Source organism: Tachysurus vachellii, chromosome 5 (assembly GCF_030014155.1).
Source record: "Tachysurus vachellii isolate PV-2020 chromosome 5, HZAU_Pvac_v1, whole genome shotgun sequence".
Classification (NCBI taxonomy): domain Eukaryota; kingdom Metazoa; phylum Chordata; class Actinopteri; order Siluriformes; family Bagridae; genus Tachysurus; species Tachysurus vachellii.
The window spans coordinates 8,325,001-8,346,307 of record NC_083464.1 but is presented as its reverse complement, the minus strand read 5'-3'; the positions used below and the strand labels follow the sequence as shown (position 1 = coordinate 8,346,307).

At 39.7% G+C, this 21,307-nt stretch overlaps 1 protein-coding gene across 3 annotated transcripts in view; it reads right to left on the bottom strand.

Moving 5' to 3' along the window:
- Window positions 1-21,307, bottom strand: part of pard3aa (par-3 family cell polarity regulator alpha, a) — a 403,329-nt gene that overhangs the window by 164,141 nt on the left and 217,881 nt on the right. For all 3 annotated transcript variants that reach the window (XM_060869627.1, XM_060869625.1, XM_060869626.1), the window contains exons 12-14: window positions 19,326-19,514; window positions 19,063-19,233; window positions 3,542-3,692 (exon numbers count right to left, since the gene is read on the bottom strand). In XM_060869627.1, the coding sequence (XP_060725610.1) occupies window positions 3,542-3,692; window positions 19,063-19,233; window positions 19,326-19,514 (511 nt within the window). The remainder of the gene's footprint in view (window positions 1-3,541; window positions 3,693-19,062; window positions 19,234-19,325; window positions 19,515-21,307) is intronic.

Below are 21,307 nucleotides of genomic sequence, written 5' to 3'. Positions count from 1 at the left end.
TACCTCAGATGGCTTAATGATACAATTTCCTTCAAAATTCAATCAGAGAAGTTATATATAGACCTAAATGGGCAATTTAAAAGTGATTTCCTGCGCTCGCGACTTTATTATTCCACGGTTGGGTTGACATTTGAATGGAGATAGCCTGATTACTTAGATTCTTCTTGATCTTGTAGATTATCCACCCTTTTATATTAGTTGAAGCTCACAATTCTGAACAATGATTCTTTAAGCTCACAGAAGACTTACGTAACTAGAAATGTTCAGTTTTTGTTTTTAATTTCAGGAACAATGCATTTTAAACGTCTCTTAGCCGTTTGACAGGTGATGTGTTCTGGTTTAAAACTGTCCTGTTATTATTAAAAAAAATCTTGTGGTTATTACAGTATAAAATATATATATATATACTTATTAAGAAACTTAAGAACAAGTGTCTCTTTGTACGACTGTATGGAAACAGAATAAAAATTGTAAAGTTTAAAATTAAGTTACTATTTATCTTTAATATTTATCCCTAATGATCAAGCCTGGGGTGACGGTGGTGAGGAAAAAGAAGAAACCTTGAGAGGAACCAGACTCAGAAGAGAACCTCATCCTCATTTGGGTGAAAACTGGACACGAAATAATGTAAATGTAAAAACTGTCCTTTCTACAACAGTTTGTAGTCATGTTGGAATAAAGCAAACAAGAGCTCCTGAGAAACTAATGGGTCAGGGCCATTTCTCAGTTCATTGTAAATACTAATTTCTTCCCGGTCTTCAAATCTATATATATATATATATATATATATATATATATATATATATATATATATATATATATATATATATATATATATATATATATATATATATAAATCTATTCGTATAAATGTTGTACATTATGCAGGATAAAATTGTTGGTTATATGTCATGTGACGTAACATGGTTTTCACCTCAAAATTGACATACAATATAACACCTTGCACCAGATCATTAGTAGGTCAAATACCGTCGTTGAGACATTGATACCTTAACCTGAAAGACCGATAAGTGTCGCTTTTCTGACGTTTCCTTTTAAATGTCATCTACATTGTACTGTTCTGCATTTTAAACCTGTCCGGTACTTTGGGTTTTGCCGAGAGTGAAAAACTGTGCAGCATATTGAAGAACTTGTTAGAAACATCTCAATACAGATGGGGTTATTTTTACAGGTCTTACCTTACTGACAGAAGGTGCATGATTATATTAGGCGCACACACACACACACTCACGTATGTATACACATGCACAATAATGAAACAGTATCTTATTTCCCCTCATTATCTGAATAAAACAGGGTAAGGAACCAGAGACTGAAAGCTTCGCACCCTTCAGCACCTTCCACCTGCATTCCCCTTTTACCTTTTAACTGTGCAGCATGCCTAGGAGCGATTGACGGGGTCCTCAATTTGAGACCCAGTGTGACATCCTGCATCAAGTTGCTCTTTTCAATTAAGCGATGAGACGTGAGCACAGCCTGCTATCGCACTAACGCCCCCGACGGCACTGTGGAGCGTGAGGACGCAGGAGAGCATCGGGATCTCTCTCTGCTTCCCCTTCAGACGTGCTTAACAATTTACCTTCCACGTGCAAGGTCAGAAGAAGGGAGACACAAAAGGAAGAAGGTGTTTGCATCAGCCTTGTGTCAGTTCTGGTTGGTTTTGCTAATGTGTTGAAGCTTCAGGTATCAATTTGTGTAGCAGATACAGTGAAGGTCCATTTGAAATGTGTTTGTTTGTCTCTGTGTGTGTGTGTGTGTGTGTGTGTGTGTGTATGTACGGGGCGAGAGAGAACCGGCTTCATACATACACACTTGCCCAGACACCAGCTCATCCTCCTGACAGTCATCCAACACCTTCAACCCATCAATCTGACCGTAGCCAATCAATGAGATGGCACGCTGGAGTTAGATTAACTGCCCCACTCCTCCATCACTCTACCCCGCTCACCTGACTGACTGCATGCTTTATACCCTTTCTCCATTTTCTCTAAACAGCACCAAGATAGAAAATCTAGATCAATAATGGGCCGTATCTCATGCTCTGACATCAGTAACTCTCTCTCTCTTTCTCTTTCTTTCTGACACCTTCCACAAGTTATCACTGCTGCCATCAGACGCTTCTTTTTATAACCCGTGATGCCTCGGTATTACTTGTATCCATTAGAACACCATCAAATGTCACCGAAATCTGTATTCTCAATCCTTCAGGAACAATATGATATTTATTTTTCAGGTTTGTGATACAGACCCCGGCTGTACATCCCAGCAGTTCATACACGTGTTTATTGGAAATCGTTTCCTGCGACGTAGAAAATGTGATTCGAGCGCTAGGCCGTTATAGCCCATAAAGGATTTACAGCTCAGAGCGGCACGAACTCGCTGCTAACAATAGCGCTCCGTTTTCTCCTTCTTTGTTCCTTATGCACTTTAGAATATTGTGAAACAAAGCTGAACTTGAACAGGCATCCACCATCCATCAACCATTAGAGGATTGTTAACGCATCTACCTGCTCTCTTTCAAGCTGCAGATTGCAGTCGGCAGGCACAATAGCTTTCTTCTCAGTCTAATAGGGATAATCTTTTTTTTTTTTTTTTTTTTCTTTTCCATTTTAGTCTTGGAGGTATTTCGGTCTCTAAATGACTCTAGAAGGCCACCGCACATTTAATCCAAACTTGAGAAAGTACTCCTTGAGACAAAAGTTGACTAGTTAGTCAGATAGTTTTTTTTTTTATTTCTTTTTACCAAAAAAAAATATTTTTTTTTAATCAGCAACGATGGGCAAATGAGAAACCGTGTTGGTCAGATGGTTCAGACTCTGGATACATGATTATTTATGAATGACAGGCGAGACACTTTTCTGAAATGTTAGGAAAACTTATTGTAACTAAAAGTATATGCTGTCGATCAGGTTTTCTCCTTATCTCTGACGCACCACTACATTCCACACGCTGGCCTTAAATCACGGTGCAGCCTGCTATTTCTTATAAACGTGATGTCACACAGCATGAAGCTAAATAAATAAATTAATGTCAATCTGCCGCTGAAAATGTGACAATTTGTCAAGCCTGTCGATACTGACTGCTCCCATCCTCCCCCGTGTCAAACTTCCTCCAACTTTTTCCGCGCTGCTCATTTGTCCCGTGTCGTCTTCTGCTGGAGCGGAGAGCTTGCACGCTTCGACGCTTCAAATGCAAGCACGGTTATAGGAACTCGCACTTCACATTGACACGGGAGATATTTACGTTCATGTAGACGTTTTTTTTTTTGAAAGAGTGTATCAGTGCCTGTCAAGGAGAAGTGATTGCAGCAAGTAGGGCAGAATAAACAGAAGCATGTGCATGAATTAGAAAAAAAAGGTGAGGGAAAAGATGCAGCACAGACAGATGATATTCTATACAGTTCATGGTTGTGTGTGCAGTATGTTGCATATAGGGGAGTGAGTGTGTGTGTGTGTGTGTGTGTGTGTGTGTGTGTGTGTGTGAGTGTCTGAATGAACATCAGACGTGTGTATTTCCTCACCGATCATTCTGCCCATGATGGAGCGAGTGTTGATTGGGTCGTCAAGGCCCTCGACAGATCCGGGGTACATAGAGTGTGAGATGCGTCGCTCATGATCGTCAAGAGAGCGGTTCAGTGACACCTCCGACACTGATGGACTTCTTGCTCCGTCCTGAAAAGACATGAGACATGAGACGGTTATTTGCAGCAAAAAATACCCTGTATTGAAAATGTCCAACTTTGAGATCTTAGCTTATATGCACAAGTAGCAAAGGAAGGAAAGAGGGAAGGTTTGGTTGGAAGGACGGAAGGAAGGAAGGAAGGAAGGAAGGAAGGTTTGGTTGGTTGTTTGGTTGGAAGGGAGGAAGTGAGGAAGGAAGGAAGGAAGGAAGGAAGGAAGGAAGGGAGGTTTGGTTGGTTGGAAGGAAGGGAGGAAGGTTTGGTTGGTTGTTTGGTTGGAAGGGAGGAAGGGTTGGTAGAGGGGAAGAAAGGAAGGAAGGAAGGAAGAGTTGGTTGGATGGATGGATGGATGAATCTAGGGATGGAAATGAAGTCAACGCATGGAAGGGAGTCAGGGAAGCTGAAGGCAGAGAAGGAAAATGGGACAAATAACCAGGAAGCTTGAAAGGTAGCAAAGGAGGAAGTAAGTCAGGAATGATGTCAGGGATATTGTCAGGAAAACAGGAGGTCAGGCAGCAAGCAAGGAAGAAACAAACAAACAAAGTAAGGAACAAATGAAGGAAATCAGAAAGGAACGATGAAACTTTAGCTGCTCTGATCAAAAACCAAATATCAGTCAGAACCTGGACCCGCACTGAATATCTGCTAGGCCGTGGTACATTTTTGTACTGTTATACACCAGACGAACTAAAGCACTCTTCCAGCTGAAGGCAGCATGGATTTCCCATCATAGATTCCTCTTAGCAGTCATACTAAAGAGCCTGTTCAGAGGTCACGGTATTGCATTAGTGATCCTCAGGCAAACCAGACACTTTCTCTAAGTGTCAGTCTTCAGTGAACACCTCGAGGACGAGAAAAGAAAAAGACCCATCACTTTACACTAATGGGGGACAAGAAGAGACTTTCCAAAGGCCATTCTGGACATTACAGTGCTGAAAGCTTTAAGTGGGGACATTAAATGTCAAAAGGTTTCGACTTTTGCAGTCTTTGAAAAACAAGCATGCTGGATGTCTTAGGCATTCATATCCCCCTGGGAAATGCAGCAGAGACGCACAACATGTATTACACTCTACCCTTGTAAATAGATATGTGAAGTAGGTACAGTAAGACTTGTGAAAACACGGAATGAACTATTTCCCGGCAAACATAAAGCTTTCACAAAAAGACTGGAGCACATGTAAAGAAATTCTGATTAAATACCGAAAATGATGCACTCATAAAATAAAGATATACAAGAACATTCCAGTAACATGCCTGGCTCAAGTACAGCAGTTTGAGAGGAACTTGTCTACGTGGTGAAAATAAACCTGAGATAAAAGCCTTCTTTACTTAAACCCCCAAATCAATCATGGCTATGAACTCGAGTGTTCGGACCGAGTGTGAAAATGTCTTTGTATCTTTCTCCACTAAGGAACGAGACACAGACAATATGTAATATACCGTATATAAACAGAGAGACGTTACGAGGACACTTGGGAGAGGTGGAAATGGACTGGCTCTAGAAACTGGCAACTTCAATATCTTGTAAAGATGGAGTAAGTGGGAATCAACAGGGTCTGAGCAGACCCCAGTGTAGTGTGAAACAGGGAGAGTATACACACCACACACACACACACACACACCACAGTCAAACTGCCCTCCATTCCACTGTGTGAATCTGTTGGCTCTGGAATGAGATTCCCTTGTGTGAGGAGAGAAAAGCACTGGGAAAGCACCTGCTAATGATATTTAATGCTTCTCTATGAATCCCTGAAACCCCCGTAATGATCCACAGGAAGTCTCAGGATGAGATAAAGAGACTGCTCTCGTTTCATTGGTGGCCCTTTTCAACAAAGCTGCGTGGGAATAGTTAAATACAATCGAAGCTTCCTGTGGATACGGCACAGACTAGGAGACAGTCTGTTAACATAAAGAGACGGACTGAGACAGAGGCCTGTGTGACTCATTTACACGTTCGGTGTAAGAATACGGCATGGCGAGGAGTATACCAGCCATGCAGGTCTAATCCTGAATGACAACAATCACAACACCTGCAAGACTTTTAGCCTCCTGCTGTCCAGTAAGAGAAGCTCTGCAGCAGCACGACCGAGCGAGAACATGGACAGGGCAGAAAAGAAAAGAAGAGGGGGAAAGAAAAAGACCAAAAAAAAAAAAATAAGAAGAAGGGGGGAGAAAGGCTGCTTCACCCAAAAAAAAAAAAAAATTGTTTAATGAAAAAAAATCGATTAGAATTTATACAAATGTAAAGTTGATGTGCTTTTAGAACCACTCACTGTCCAATTTATTAGGAACACTTTCACACTGGAACATGGATGTAGTTATCTAATCAGCCAATAGTGTTGCAACGGTGTAATATACAAGACTCTTCTCTGTTCTGGCACCAAGGTGGTGGAATGAACTTACCCCTATAAGTCCGGACAGCTGAGTCACTGGCTATTTTCAAATGGCGGTTGAAGACCTACTTATTCAGAGACACTTCAACTAGCACTTCTTTCCCTATCTTTTGCATTTATTAAAAAAAAAAAAAAAAAAAAAAAACCTGACACTTTTTCAATGTAACTTTGCACAATCTTTTAAACTCATGATATCTTAAGTATGTAACCTAGTGATCCAGCATTAATGTATCCAATGATAGAGATTTAAGCACTTATGTACAGTTGAGGCCAAAATTATTAGCCCCCTTATGAAATTAGACAAAACTCTTGATTTCTCCATGGAAATGACCATTAACAACAAGTGTTTTATAGTGTGTTTGTTTCCAAAATAACAAAGACAAAATCTCCACTAAGTTTGATTAGGATATTTAATTGAAATAGTGAGTTGAAACAAGAAAGGGCAAAAATGAAACGTCCAAAATTATTAGCCCCCGGTCATTAATAGTCAATAGTGAACCCTTTCTGAGCCACAACTGACAACAACCTCTTAGAGTAGTTCTTTACTAGGTTGGCACAGGTTTCCTGAGGGATTTTAGCCCATTCTTCCATTGCAAATTGCTCCAGCTGGTCCAAATTACGTGGTTTCCGAGCATGGACATTCACTTTGAGCACTCGCCACAGATTCTCAATAGGATTGAGGTCTGGGCTCTGTGCGGGCCACTCCAGGACCTTTGTTTTGGTATCCTTCAGGAACTGTTGGACCAATTTCGATGTATGCTTTGGGTCATTGTCTTGTTGGAAGACCCAGCGACGACCTAAGGCTAGACTACGAGCAGATTTCTGCATATTATCCCTCAAAATGTCAACATAATTTTCTTTTTTCATGATGCCATGCACCCGAACAAGGCTCCCTGTGCCTGAAGCTGCAAAACAGCCCCACAGCATGATGCTCCCACCACCATGTTTAACTGTGGGAACTGTGTTCTTAGGGTTGAAGGCCTCACCCTTTCTTCGCCAAACATAAGCAACATCCATGTGCCCAAACAGTTCCAGTTTAGTCTCATCAGACCAAAGCACAGACTCCCAAAACTCATCTTTACCTTTCAAATGTTCACGGGCAAACCTCAGTCTAGCTGTGATGTGCCGCTGTTTGAGTAAAGGGGCCCTGAAGGGTTCGATGGCCCTGAAGCCCACCACGATGAAGAGCCCTCACAACTGTGTTCCTTGAAACATCAACTCCAGAAGAGGCCAGGTCAGCAACAATCATCTTGGCAGATGTCTGGGGCATCTTGCTGATATCTCTGACTATTTTCCTCTCCAGGGTTCTTGAAATCTTGCGCTTACGACCACGCCCAGGTTTGTTTCTTACAGAATTTGTCTCCTTGTACTTGGCAATGATGCAACGTACGGCGGTTCTAGACACTGTGAAAAGCTTGGAAATGGCAGTATAGCCTTCCCCCTTATCATGAGCCTCCACTATCTTCTTTCTGAGCTCAAGACTGATTTCCTTTGTCTTTGGCATGGTGAGTAAAAGTAGTCTCTCCCAATAATGTGTTCAAGTGCCCTGTTCCTTGGAGTCCTTTAATGCTGATTGAATGCCCAGGTGTTGTTAGGAAGCCAATTGACTGCACAGGTGTGGTTTGAAAGCTGATTGATTAATTAGGTGTGTTTTGAAAGCTGATTGATTAATTGGGTGTGTTTTGAAAGCAAATATTCACAAGGGGCTAATATTTTTGACCACCCCATTTTCACTATATTTGATTATAAAGCAAGCCTAAAAATGTATTTTATATTCCAAAATGTACCAAAAGCTACTAAATAGCACTGGCGAATGTTTGATTATATCAAGTTTTATCAATGCTGCAAACATTGGAAAGATCTTTAGGAAAATGTTCCAAAATTCCTGGGGGGCTAATAATTTTGGCCTCAACTGTACGTCGCTCTGGATATGTACGTCGCACTTATGTACGTCGCTCTGGCGTCTGCCAAATGCTGTAAATGTATATATGTGTGTATATATGTGTGTGTGTGTGTGTATTTTATATATATATATATATATATATATATATATATATATATACACACACACACACACACACATGTATGTATGTATATATATATATATATTATATATATACACGTGTATATATATATATATATATATATATATATATATATATATATATATATATATATATATATATATATATATATATATTAAAATAAAGTAAAAAATGCTTTTTAATTGTTTTTTTTTTTTTTTTTTACATCACTCTGTCTAAACTCTAGAGACTGTCGAATGTGAAATTCCAAGGTGATCAGCCGTTTCCCCATGAAATACTCAAACCAGCCCATCTGACACCAATGTTTAAGCAACAACAGTCACCGAGACCTTTTTGCATTTTGATGTGAACTTTAACTGAAGCTCTTCACTCGTATCTGCATGATTTTAAACACTGTGCTACTGCCACATGACTGGCTGATTAGATAACTGCATGAATGTGTACAGCTGTTCCTAATATAGAGGACAGTGAGGGTATGTATCTAATAGCACAGCTATTTATATTATTTACAATTATTCAATTCAATGATATTTGTAGAGCTCTTTTAACAATGGACATTGTCTCAGAGCAGTTTTACAGAACATAAAAAAATATAGAACAAAAAGTTCATTATACAAAGTTTAATATTATACAAAAGTTCAAGATTAATATTAGACTTATATTTAAATGTGTTTGTATTTATCCCTAATGAACAAGCCTGAGGTGACTGAGGTAAGGAAAATCTCCCCTAAAAAGGAATCAGACTCAAACGTGAACCTCATCCTCATTTGGGTGACACTGAAGGGTGTGATTATAAACTGTTATAAACACTAGGGAGTGTTATTATTAATACGTTCCTTTCTACATTCAGATACAGTCCGACAACTGCGCATTGCTTATGAGGTTGTTGCCCACAAAGACGACATGGAGTTGGTGTCTTCTCGGTAAAGGTCTGAAATCTTCATAAAGCGGAATCCAACAGGAGCTGGTACCTCTCTAGATACCCCAGGATCCTCACAGGGTTGGCTTTATCTCAGTGAAGGTCCGAAATCTTAATGTGTTCATTCTAACAGCACAGTTTCTATAGAAACAGTTTATTCACTGGAACTTGTATTAAAAAAAATTCAGAAAAAGTTTCTTCCAACTTTTATTTACACTTGGGGAAGTGTAGTTAGAGGACAATAACCAGATTTCTTTAGTTTACTGCATACTAGCTGTACAAATTGTAACATCCTGCTTTCTTTGCATCACAATGTTTAGTTATTTATCTATAACAGCGCACCCTGTTGTGGTTTATTACTTGTTTTAAAAAAAAATAAAAAATCGGTATAATATATAATCAGGACAGTGTGCAAGTCTCCCCACCACACACACACACACACACACAAAATACCTACATTATAACTTTTCCTAGAGCTGTTAAACATGGAAAAAAAATAAATTATGATTAATATCCTAGTAAAAAATCTCAGTAATGAGTATGTGAAACAATGTTCTTCTAACATCGCTTATTATTCACTTTTACACATAATCTGTCCTACTGAACGCTTACACATTACTCATCTTTAATAAAATTAAGCGGAAGAATTTAACAGCGGTTCACTAAACAGTAAATCTTACCACTTTCACTTCACTTGTACTCTACCTGGTACCTCATACTCTCGTTTATATTTTTCCCTAAAGAAAGTATCTGTGAACAAACTGTAGCTGCAATTAAAACTAGTAGAATCGGAATTTTCTGTACTACGGCTGATCAAACTCGGTGACGTTGATACAGGTATAAAACGGAATCATAACCTAGCTCTAACTCTAATAACGCTAATTAGTGGTTCGAATGAGATGTAGTTAAATGAGCACCCTCAGCTAAGCATGAAAGAGGACACAGAACACTAAACTCATCAGCAAATTACTAGCTGGTAAACACATAAAAAAATGTATTCCATCCATTCAGTTTCCCATAAGCTAGCAGTGCATTGTGGGGAAACTGAACGTGGGCCACTGAGACTACACACTTGATGAAGATTTATAAATAACCATCATAAAGTTTGGGAGGTTTATTAAAACGTCTGTTTGTTATATTAGCATTAGGAGCAGAGATATCATCAGTAAAACTCAGTCAGAGACGATGGAGATGGATCCGCCGTAGAGGTGATCATCATGTCTGCATCAGCTGCAGCATTAGCCAGGGGACCCTGTACTATTTATTATAGATGAGAAATTTAATGAAGTCTGGAGCTCACGACTCATCTAGACCGGATTCATAAAAACAGCAGACTCGAATCTCATGGACGGGGTCAATGCAATTACGACGGCGCGGTGAAGACGACACTCAGGCTTATTGTAAAGTCTGACCTCGCTGAGCTCTCAATTGTAAAACCGGGAGTTTATTATATGGACTTTTTCTCTCTTGTTTTTAATCTTTCAGCAGACAAAGAATGAGACCTGATCAAATATTAGCTGTGAAAAGGACACCAGAAATGACGTTTTAGATCCTGAGATGTTTAGATTAACGCTGAAGTCCGAGCGCCTTTCTATTAGTAGCCTGTTTACTCTCAGACTAGAGTAAGCATTAAGAGGTGAGTGAGGATTAAGATATATATAGTGAGAGATCATTAGGCAGACTTGCTATTCCTGACACTCTACAGACTCCTCATTCTGAGGTGTGGTGTTAATATCTGGCCACTCTGCTGAGTCTACTTGGAAAACTTTGTGATAAAAAGTAGCTCAGCAGATTTGTAGATCTTGCAAAAAAAAAAAATTTAATTAAAAAAGTTTGGTATCCAAGATGAAGATGAAAATGTGAAATTGCACAGAATCCAGTCCACACTTTCACATGGCCAGCAACGAGAGGTTTTACAGATCTTAGGTAAGGTGACCAAAAATGAGAAACTGTATTAGATATGGAAATATTTACAATCTGCACTCAATTTAATGAAAATTTAAAAAACATTTATACTTCCAGCGACAAAATTCATAGTGGAAGAGCCAGACTGCATGCAGGGCAATCGTGCGTTTATCATAACATAGCAAGGTGTTCTTTATTGCCGAAGAAAACAAGAATAATTAATTAATTTAATAATTATATATATAAAAAAGAATTCTAGTGTGTGTGTACATATACATTTACACATACACACACAGTCTGCAGTCAGAATATATATATATATATATGAATGTGTGTGTCTGTGTGTGTGTGTGTGTGTGTGTGTGTATATATATATATATATATATATTCTGACTTGTGTATATTCTGACTTGTGTGTGCATATATATTATGAATGTGTGTGTGTGTGTGTGTGTGTGTGTGTGTGTGTGTGTGTGTATATATATATATATATATATATATATATATATATATATATATATATATATATATATAAATATAAAATAAAGGGCACAGACACATTTCATGCTCAGACATACGAAATGTTTAAATCTGCAAATTCAAACAGCGCTTGAACAGTGCTTGAACAATTCATTCTAACTGCAGTAACACGCAGAACCTGTCTGGACACGAAGACCTTGTTTACGAGGTGTTAATTCCGCTGCCCTCTCATCTCAGGACATAATTACAGCTCTTAATATGTCACATACAGCATGTGCTGGACAAAACAATACAGAGACAACCAGGTCATTAAACCTCATCACATCCCTCTATCCCTCTATCCTTCTCGCTCTTGTGCTGGTGTAAGGTCATTAGCATGTGCTGATGTGAGTGGATTAAAGCTAATACTGTGTGCTCTGCTCTGAGCGGCTCATCAGTGGGCTCAGGCCTCGCTGCTGCTGTAGGAATGGATCATCACTAAATCACAGCTAGAATATATTCTGTGAGGGCAAAAAAGGGATTATCTTTAACCAAAATAATAATTACGTACTGATTTTAGTAAATCAGTAGCGGTGCTCATCTTTCTACACACTTCAGAACTCCTGACGTCCGTCTCTGAGATCGTTTCATGCTCATGAGGCAGGATTTTGATTCTTTAGCAGTATTCGGAGTCATTCTGTTGAAGCAGTGACTCTTATTTCTCTATTTTCACACATAAGTAGTAAGTAGACTTTGTAAGTACAGCTCAAATTTGTCTTGGGCCACTCTAGAACATTTACAAACCAGTGTTAGTATTTTGCTTTTATAAAATTCCCCCATTCTTTATATCACTTTTTAGAAAAGGTCAATTCCAGTTCAAGCTGTTTGGAAGTGCTGGTTCTATAGTGCTGATATTTAATATAACACTGGTACATTTCACGCTTTATATAACTCCATTTGTCTGGATTTGCTACATAAATTTCCATTTCTAGCAACAGTCCTTTACATAATATTGTTTTAGCAGTCCAACTCTCTCTACCTCTCTCTCTCTACATACTACCTGTGACATATCCGTGTTTCTGACCCCTTCTACTAGTGATAGACCTGCTTGATCCATCCTGATGGCCTACTTCTTGGAGTTCTCATTACTCTGAGGCCGCCCACTGCTGCCGCAGATGGCTGCACACGGATAGCCTGGAGATACATGGGATTGCTGTGGATGGTGGCACTTAGAAACCATGAAAGTGGCTTTGGGCTGCAAGTTCCATGATCAGATTCGCACTGAAATCTCCATCAGTGAACAGCTGGTGCCTTCAAAAAGATAGACTTCATGATAAAAATAGAATAAATTTCTTGTTTAGGCAACTGCAGTTTTTGACCATACTCACAACTGAGCACTTGAGAGTTAAGGACCTTCCTCAGGGGCCAGGCAGTGGCAGCTTGGTGGACCTGGGATTCAAACTCTCAGAGTTCTCCTCAGAAGTCCAACACCTTAACCACTAAGCTACCAGATCTCCCAACATAGTAAGTGTACAATATAGTACACAGCTTTTGAAATTATTTGGACTTATAATCGCTCTATTCGGTGTTTTAGGTTCCCTTCCCAAGTGTCAATGTTTCTTCCTCATATACTCATAAGTTTTTTCTTGCTGCCGTCTCTCATTGGGGATAAACTGATAAATGTCCTGAATGTATACATTTCTGTATAGCTGCTGTGTCACAATGTCCCTTGTTAAAAAAGTGCAATACGGATCATTCTAAACTGAAGAGAACAGTGGCTTCAAATTTTTGAGCTTTTCAGCTTATACAGATTTTCACCAAATGATTTGGAAAAGTTCTTAACCTTGTTTTGGTCACCTATAAAGAGAACAGGTTTAACAAATGTGGTGGAAAAACAATGATTCTGCCTAAAGACGCTTAAAACCCTGCTAGGCGAGAATAATTTCCTCACACTGTGATCGTCACATTTCAGAGCGTCACATTTCGCACCGAAATGGACATAAGTCTAATCAGTTCAGATTGTAATCAGATACAAGCTGTCAAAATGTCAACAAAGCTCCTGCAGCACAGTTGGAATAAAATCTTTAAATATTATGTTTTTTTTTTCCCATTTTATTTTTGTGCACAGTAACATGCTAGAACTTTTCCCTATTCTGTATGTGAAGATTTTTTTCCCCCCACCACATACACCTGCTCAGATTCAGTCACAATAAACAATGTCCAATGATGTCCCATCCATCACCCCTGTTATTTCTTCTGGGTCACACCGATGACGTGGGTAAGATGGATGTGTGCTGATGTCGAGAAGATCAAACGAGCGAGGTCAGACTGGAAGGTCTTTCTATATCACTAGTTTTAGTAGTTTGTGTCTCAGCAGGCCTCGTACTGTATTTCATCCAAAGATCTGGAGCGGCTCAATACTAATATAGCCATAATTTAGTAGCCGCCCTGATTGATAGTGCTCTCCAGACACCATCGATCAGGCCTTTTCTTCTGCGGGACGGCCTTGTTTAGAGGCCATGCTGTTTCCTTCCTCGTGTCAACTCGCATAAACATCATACAGCGACGAGCCTCTCTACCTCATCTGCATGCACAGCAAAGGCTGTATGTTCTCTTATATAACAATGACATTCAGATAAAGTATTTTCATGCTTTCTGAATTCCTGCAGCTTTTTTTTTTTTTTTTTTTATACTGTTATGCCAGGAAGGAAGACAGAGGCCTCTTTTGGGCCTGTCAGTCATACAGGACACAGCTCCTGCTAGCTCACGGGGCCCTTCATGCCAGCTGCTTTCATACCTCAGTCTCTTCACAGAAAAAGAGTAGGGGTTAGGGGGAGAAAGGGCAGAATTGGAGAAACACTTTGAGAGAAGGAAAAACTTTTCAGTCAAATACTTTCTGCACTTCCTCTAGGGTTCAGCTTTCATAATTCTATCAATTTCAGTGCCTTTCATGTGGTCAAGCGAAAGAAAGATCCTGCATGAAAGTCTCCGCTTAGGATGCAGTCCCTACGGGGAGAGCTCTCAATCTGTTTAGCCGTGTGGAACAATGGAACCAACGTCTCCATTTCAGTTAAATAAATAAAGAAATAAATCAAATCAGCTCAATGTGGGGAAAAAAAAAAAGGAACACAGTCTCCTCATGCATAATTTATATAGATTTGTGTGCTTGGGCTGTATATATGCGTCTTGCATAAAGGCAGGCTGAGAGAGGACACAGGAAGTGTGTAGGTTGAAGGTATAACAATGCAGTGTGCTGTTCTAACAAACTATACCATGCGGGTGTCAGAAATCAATCATTTCTTATTTTTCTGTGAGTCAGGATACACTAACAAGATGGTCACATAGTTGATATAAAGCCTTATCATATTTATGCCATTCTGGCACTTCACCAAACTGACAGCATCAGCGTGCTGTTAAAAGAATAAATATACAACTATCTAAACAAGGGGTTTTCATTTTACACGCAATGACATTCCTCATATCCGCACACTTCAGACTGATCTGATGAAGACGATCCAAACTATTTGATTGATCCAATTTCAAATGTTAATTGATCAAAATTCAAATGTTAGAAAAATGATTTAAATGTGTAGAATAGACCTTTCTACTTAAAAGAAATAAAACAAAAACAAAAAAAATGACTCATAAATACAAGAAACTACTGTTAATTAATAATGTTAATAGGAATGGGTGGTAATGAGCCCCTGGCTATGCTTCCTGTACTCCTGAGATTCCCTGGACATCACTTTGAGAACCTGGGGTCAAACCAACAACGACCCAATCTCACAACACAGTTACTCACAAACAGAAAATCAAAAGAACAAGAAAAATGAAGTGTTTAAACTATTTATTTTTAAAATAAAAGTTAAGTAGGTTTGTTTTTAACTCTAAAAGGTACAAAAAGTTTCATTGCCGTTTCTGAGGTGAACCTAAGGGTTAGTTTTAGGTTCAGAAAGGTTTGGTTCCTGAAGGTATTTCTATAAACACAATTAACATGTAAAATATATCAAATCGTATATACTGAAATAGAATAAATAAATAAATAAATAAATAAATAAATAAATAAATAAATAAGAAAAGCAACACCGCGCGTGCGGTTTCTATGGATACCACATGAAAGTCACCTGTATAAAGCTGCTGTTATTTTCAGATCTGTTCTAACAAAACACCCACACAATGTTCCTTATCGGAAAACTTTCCACATGTGCTTAAACTTTCCTCAGAGATGAACTGATGTCATTCTTCACCACGAGTTTGGATGTTAACGTCTGTGCAGAAACGAATATTCGTGGTTAGAGGGGCACTTTGAAGGTTCACAATTACCGACGGCAACCCGTTCCTACGTAGCGCACTATTTATCAGCCCCCTCCACCCCATCCATCAACATAAAAGGACCACCGAATGGCAGAAAAGATTTTTTTGTATAGCGGACAATTCTCAGCACAGCAGTGGCACGTTAATGCATACGTCTTAGCTCTATGCTGTAAAATAACATGCACATAAAATGATAAATTATTCCTCGAGGCCTCATTTAACTCTGACCAGACGAACTGTGAGGACTTTACACACGCGTTTAAAATCCCATTCTATTAAGAAGGAACATGGAGAAACATGAACACTGAGGCGGTTGTGAACTGCTCGCATGTTCTAGTCTCCACATGACTGAATAAAGGCTGAACTCAGCAGCAAAGAACAATCAAGGAATATTAAAGTGCCGATAGGAAATTAATTGAATCGAAACGAATTGCATGGACGCAAATGACAGTGATATTAATAGAAACACATGCTGCAATCACAGGTGCTGTGAAGCATTTATTTAATTATCACACGACATAAGAAACTGTGAGAACCGATCGTACGGCACATCGTTATCTGTGTGGAACAATGTGTGCTGCTAAAATGCTAGGAGGGAAAAAATAAAATGGTGCAATGGTCCTAATAATAGAATAGTACCAGTACATGTAGCAGCAGCAGCAGCAGCAGTAGTAGCAGAGGTTGTACAGTATTAGTCGTTAGACATCTTTACTAGTTACAGCAATGGTATTAGAATTAGCATGAATTCGCAGCAGTATTATTAGTGTTAGTATTATTACTAGCAGTAGTTTCATAAGCAGCAGTATTAGTAGATGAAGTGGTAGTATCAGTAATAGTAATACTACGACCAGTACCAGTCGTAGTCATAATAGTAGCCGCAGCAGCAAAGGTCGTACAGTATTAGTAAATAGTCTATTTTTTACTAGTTGCAGCAGTAGTATTAGTAGAAGTAGTAGTAGATGCAGAAGCAGCAGTAACAGTATAGGTAAAGTAACAGTAAAGGTACTAGTATCGGTAATAGTAGTACTACTACCAGTACCAGTAGACGTCATAATAGTAGCTGCAGCAGCAGTACGAGTTGAAGTAGTGGTAGTACCGGTAATAGTCATAGTCAGTAGCAACAGTAGCAGTAGCAACAGTAGGAAAGATTGTACAATACGAGTAATTAGTTTTCACTAGTCGTAGCAGTAGTATAAGTATTAGTAGTAGTAGTAGTAGTAGTAACAGCAGCACTAGTAGAAGTAGTAGTCGTCGCAGCAGCATCAGTAACAGTAGTAGTAGGAGAAGTAATAGTAGCAGCAGCAGCCGTGGTGGTGGTAGATGTAGTAGAAGTAGTAGCGGTAGTAAAAGCATGTTTACTGTTCTTTTAATGCCATAGCATCAGTGGCTATTTTCCTATTAAGATCAAGTTAAGTAAAGTGAGATATTTTGGTAGTTTTTACAGTATTACAACAATGTAACCTTAACAAAAAAAATCAGTATTTCAACTTTGTCAACAACAGCAGCTACAGTATACGAGATCCTTCATTTTAATACTGAATAAGAACTCTGTGTAAGCCAATAAGCCCTTCTGTGTAAAAATGCTGTCTAGTGTCTCAGGGGGTTCTTCACCATAGTAATAGCATCAGTATTAGTAGTATTAATAGTAGTCGTGTTATTCATGTTTTTATGCGGTTAGCTTTCTCCGTCCCTGGGTGACGTACATCAAATCTACCCTTATTACAAGAGCGCATCAGCACAAAGCTAAAAGCTCAAAACTCGCTGACTGTCTAATGCACAGGATCATGACAAGCATCCACAGTAACAGTGTCAATCAAAACTATAACACGGAGATAGTGATAATGTGGAGGTGAAGATGAAGGTCTTAGGACTGACACAGACACAGATTCCCCAGCAGCAAACATTTGTTGCCATCAAACACAATAGTGAAATTGGAGTGTCCTCCTCTAACACTATAGGTATCACATACTCCCCAGTGCCTGGACTTCGTCTAGATTTTAAATAGGGTCTCAACGACTCAATGTTACAATGCATGTGAATATCACAAATTCAACAGCATTGATAGATTTTGGCTTACTGAAATTGTGTAATTGTGGCAAACGTTCACATATCACAAAAGCAAAAATCCCCTGCAGGCAATTCTCTCCTCCTTTGCAACCGCTCTCTCTTTCTATTTCTCAATGTCCATGTTTCACTCGAGGCGATTCACTATGACAATCTTTCCCTTACCTTTCCACTTTCTTTCAGTTTCCACCTTTGTCACTTTCTCTGTCTCGCTCCTCCTTTCTCTCACCCACTTTCACCCTCTCGGTGTCTCTCATTACAGCCTTACTGTGTTCCTCTCTTGTAATCACAGTAGGGGTCCAGGTCAAAGAGCCACATAGTCCAGCAACCATTTGATGGACAGATAAGAAGCGACCTTGTATCTTGGATGCTCTAGAGGGGACGGATGACCTTGCTCTTAAAAGTAAGTAAATAAATAAATAAGGGAGGTGGAGGGGTGTGTGTGTGTGTGTGTGTGTGTGTGTGTGTGCATGATGACACAGAGAAACAGCATGGGGTCCAGTCTAGAAAGTGCTGGCAGCAAGAGGTACCAATCAAACCAACCCACCAGTAAACAGACCTGAATCAGAGCAAGCAACATGCCTGTAAGTGTGTGTGGGCTTGTGTACGTGTGTGAAGAAAGTGTGAATGCTTTAGTGTGTGTGTGTTTCACCAGTGGTGCCAACACTCATACAATTCTAATATTTCTCAAAAGTTGCACTACATTTACAAAAGTACAAAACATCAGAAATTCCTAAAATATGACATTTATTCTTACAGTATATTGTTAATAAACCACTATTTCTTATATCGGATGCTGTTATAGGAAACTCATCTTCATGGTGGTAGATGACTCATAGTAACTTTGAGTCAGATTAGGTATTCTACCCATATACTAATAAACATTAAAAAGAGGAGTGAGTAAGGAAATAAAGGTAAAAATAAAAGTAGAGGAAAAAAGGGTAGAATATAAGATATTTGATATTTCATACAGCCATTGGTCCAGATCAGCATGAGCGTTTTCAGAGGCAGGATTGCTTTCAATCCTCCACCTTGCCTCTCCCTCCCTCTCACTCACTCAACCCTGCTCTGACCTGATAAGAACTTCAGTCTAATTCACTCTTCAGCTGCAATACACCTGAACGCTAACGTGTATAGACATGAACTACCTGAGCTTTAGATGCCACTACTGTCTGTCACAATATTTTCAGCTCAGAGATGGATGATAATATTGGGGGAAAACAAAGGTCTTGTTTCATCTTTTTATCACTCTCACACACTCACCTCATTCCTCCCGCTCACCATCCTGGCCACAATGAGTTGGATCATGCCTCGTTTGTTGCCCTCGACAGACATGGACTTGCGTAGAGTCTCCATTGCTTCCTGGTTGGTCTTTCCCAGCAGCGATTCTCCATTCACGGCTATCAACTGGTCGTTCACCCTTAAGCGACCGTCCTGACAACGCAGAGTAGTAACGTGATTGATCTACTAGAATTGTTCCAGGACATAAAAGAAAGTCTGCGCATATTCAGAGACATGACACTTGCCTTGCAGGCGGCTCCTCCGTTAATGATGGACTTAACGAAGATGCCCAGGTCGGCGTGGTTCTCTTTCGAGCGGTTGCCCTTTACGCTCACCCCAAGCCCCGCTGAACCCGAATCGTTCAGAGGAATCTCAAAGGTCAAGAACTCCCGTGTTCCATCTGGAGTAAGCACCAAGTCGTCATCTTCAGCTTTCTATGATGGTGAGGTTGGGGGGGGGGACAGAAAGAAAGGGAAAAAAGACTTAAACATAATATCCCACTTGAGAAACATATTAAACCAAAGTGCACTTTTATAACTCCCGAGAGCACATTAAGCACGACAGAAAAGAAGAATGTTCCTGAAGGTACAATAGACCATATTTCATGTGCAGTGCAAACCATTCAGGTTGCTGTTAGTTTATGACAAATGGATCATACTGCATACAAGGCTGCTCACAATAGCTGTGATTTCAACTGAGGAACACAAGAGAAGGAACTTTAGCCTCTAGCTGCAGGCTACAGTTCCAGATCTGTTTCCATTGCAGTGCCCTTGTCGCTAATGTCACACACAGAAGCACGGAAATGAGAAGTTTAGAACCTCTTCCATATGAGATCATGTATCTAGTAGGTTTGTTTATGTGAAAGTAAACCTGCCATTAGGCTAATGTTTCATTTTTAAATGCAGCTCAGAAGGGAAAGGTCAAAGAGTTGCAAAATCAGTAGGCGTAAACCGAGTGCCATAATGTAACCACAGTCACGACTTGGTTAGATTTATAAGCACCGGTGTTTTCATGCCGCTTTTACCTGCTCTCCAATGAGTCCTATTTTCATTTGTAAAGCCTTTGTGATCATGTGTATCACTAATATTCTCTCATTTTTAGCTAGATGTATCTGTTTTGGTGTTTTCTTTAAAATATCCCCCATTTAAAATGCACATCAATAGTTAGAGATATAAGCCAGTGCCCATAATCACTGACTTCCAAGAGTGTTTTCGTACATGGCCAGAAAACATGAGCCCACCACTTCTTTGGTACCAACATATATAAAAGCTGCACTCAGATAAGAAGTTCTCATGCAAGGTTAGTAGGAGTCATGCATTTTCCATGACATGTTCAGTGCAAGCACATGCACACCAGGAGTCAGGTAATCAAAGCATCCTGTCTCATCCGCATCCTGTCTCATCCGCTGACCAGAAGGCCGCTTTAACCTCATCATTAAGAAACCTGAAACAAAAATAAACGTGACGTGTTGATCTAAGGACGGATAGCTTTCACACCTGATGCAGGTGGTGTCACAGTTCGGTGGAAGGGATCTGACCTTTAAAGTTTTATTCCCTCTTTGCTTTAATAATAAGCTCCACTCTTCTCGACAGTATTTCCACTAGATGTTGGAGTGTGGCTGTGGGGATTAGTCATCATTTACTGTAGCTATAAGAGCATTAGTGAGATCAGACACTGATGTCAGGTTAGTGAGGCGGTCTCTGGGGTTCAGTCTGTGTTCCAGTACATCCATAAGGTGTTCAGTAGGGTTGAGTTCGAGTCAGGGCTGTGTGCAGGACATTCGAGCTCTTCCAGTCCAACCTTCACAAATCATGTCTTCGTGGAGCTCAGGGGCTTTGTGTACGGGGGTAAACGTCCTGCTGGAACAGGATTGAGCCTCTTAGTTTCACTAAAGGAAAATCTTAAACCTACAGCATACAAAAACACACAATTCTATACAATCATGTGCTTCCAATTTTGTGGCAGCAGATTAGGCAAGAACCACTTATGGATGTGATGGTCAGGTGTCCAGATTAATGAATAAGATTGTAGAAATGGTGATTCTGCAAGCAGGTCTAAAACCTTGTGAGCCAAGCGTACTTTTGTCATGATTTGATCCAGCTGTTGGAACACTACAGCTTGCCATCTTGAAATGGACACACACCTAATCACTTCATTTTATAACTAAATATCAGATGTCTCGATGTTTGGAATGCTGCTGCACCCAAACAGTCCAGAAAGCAATATT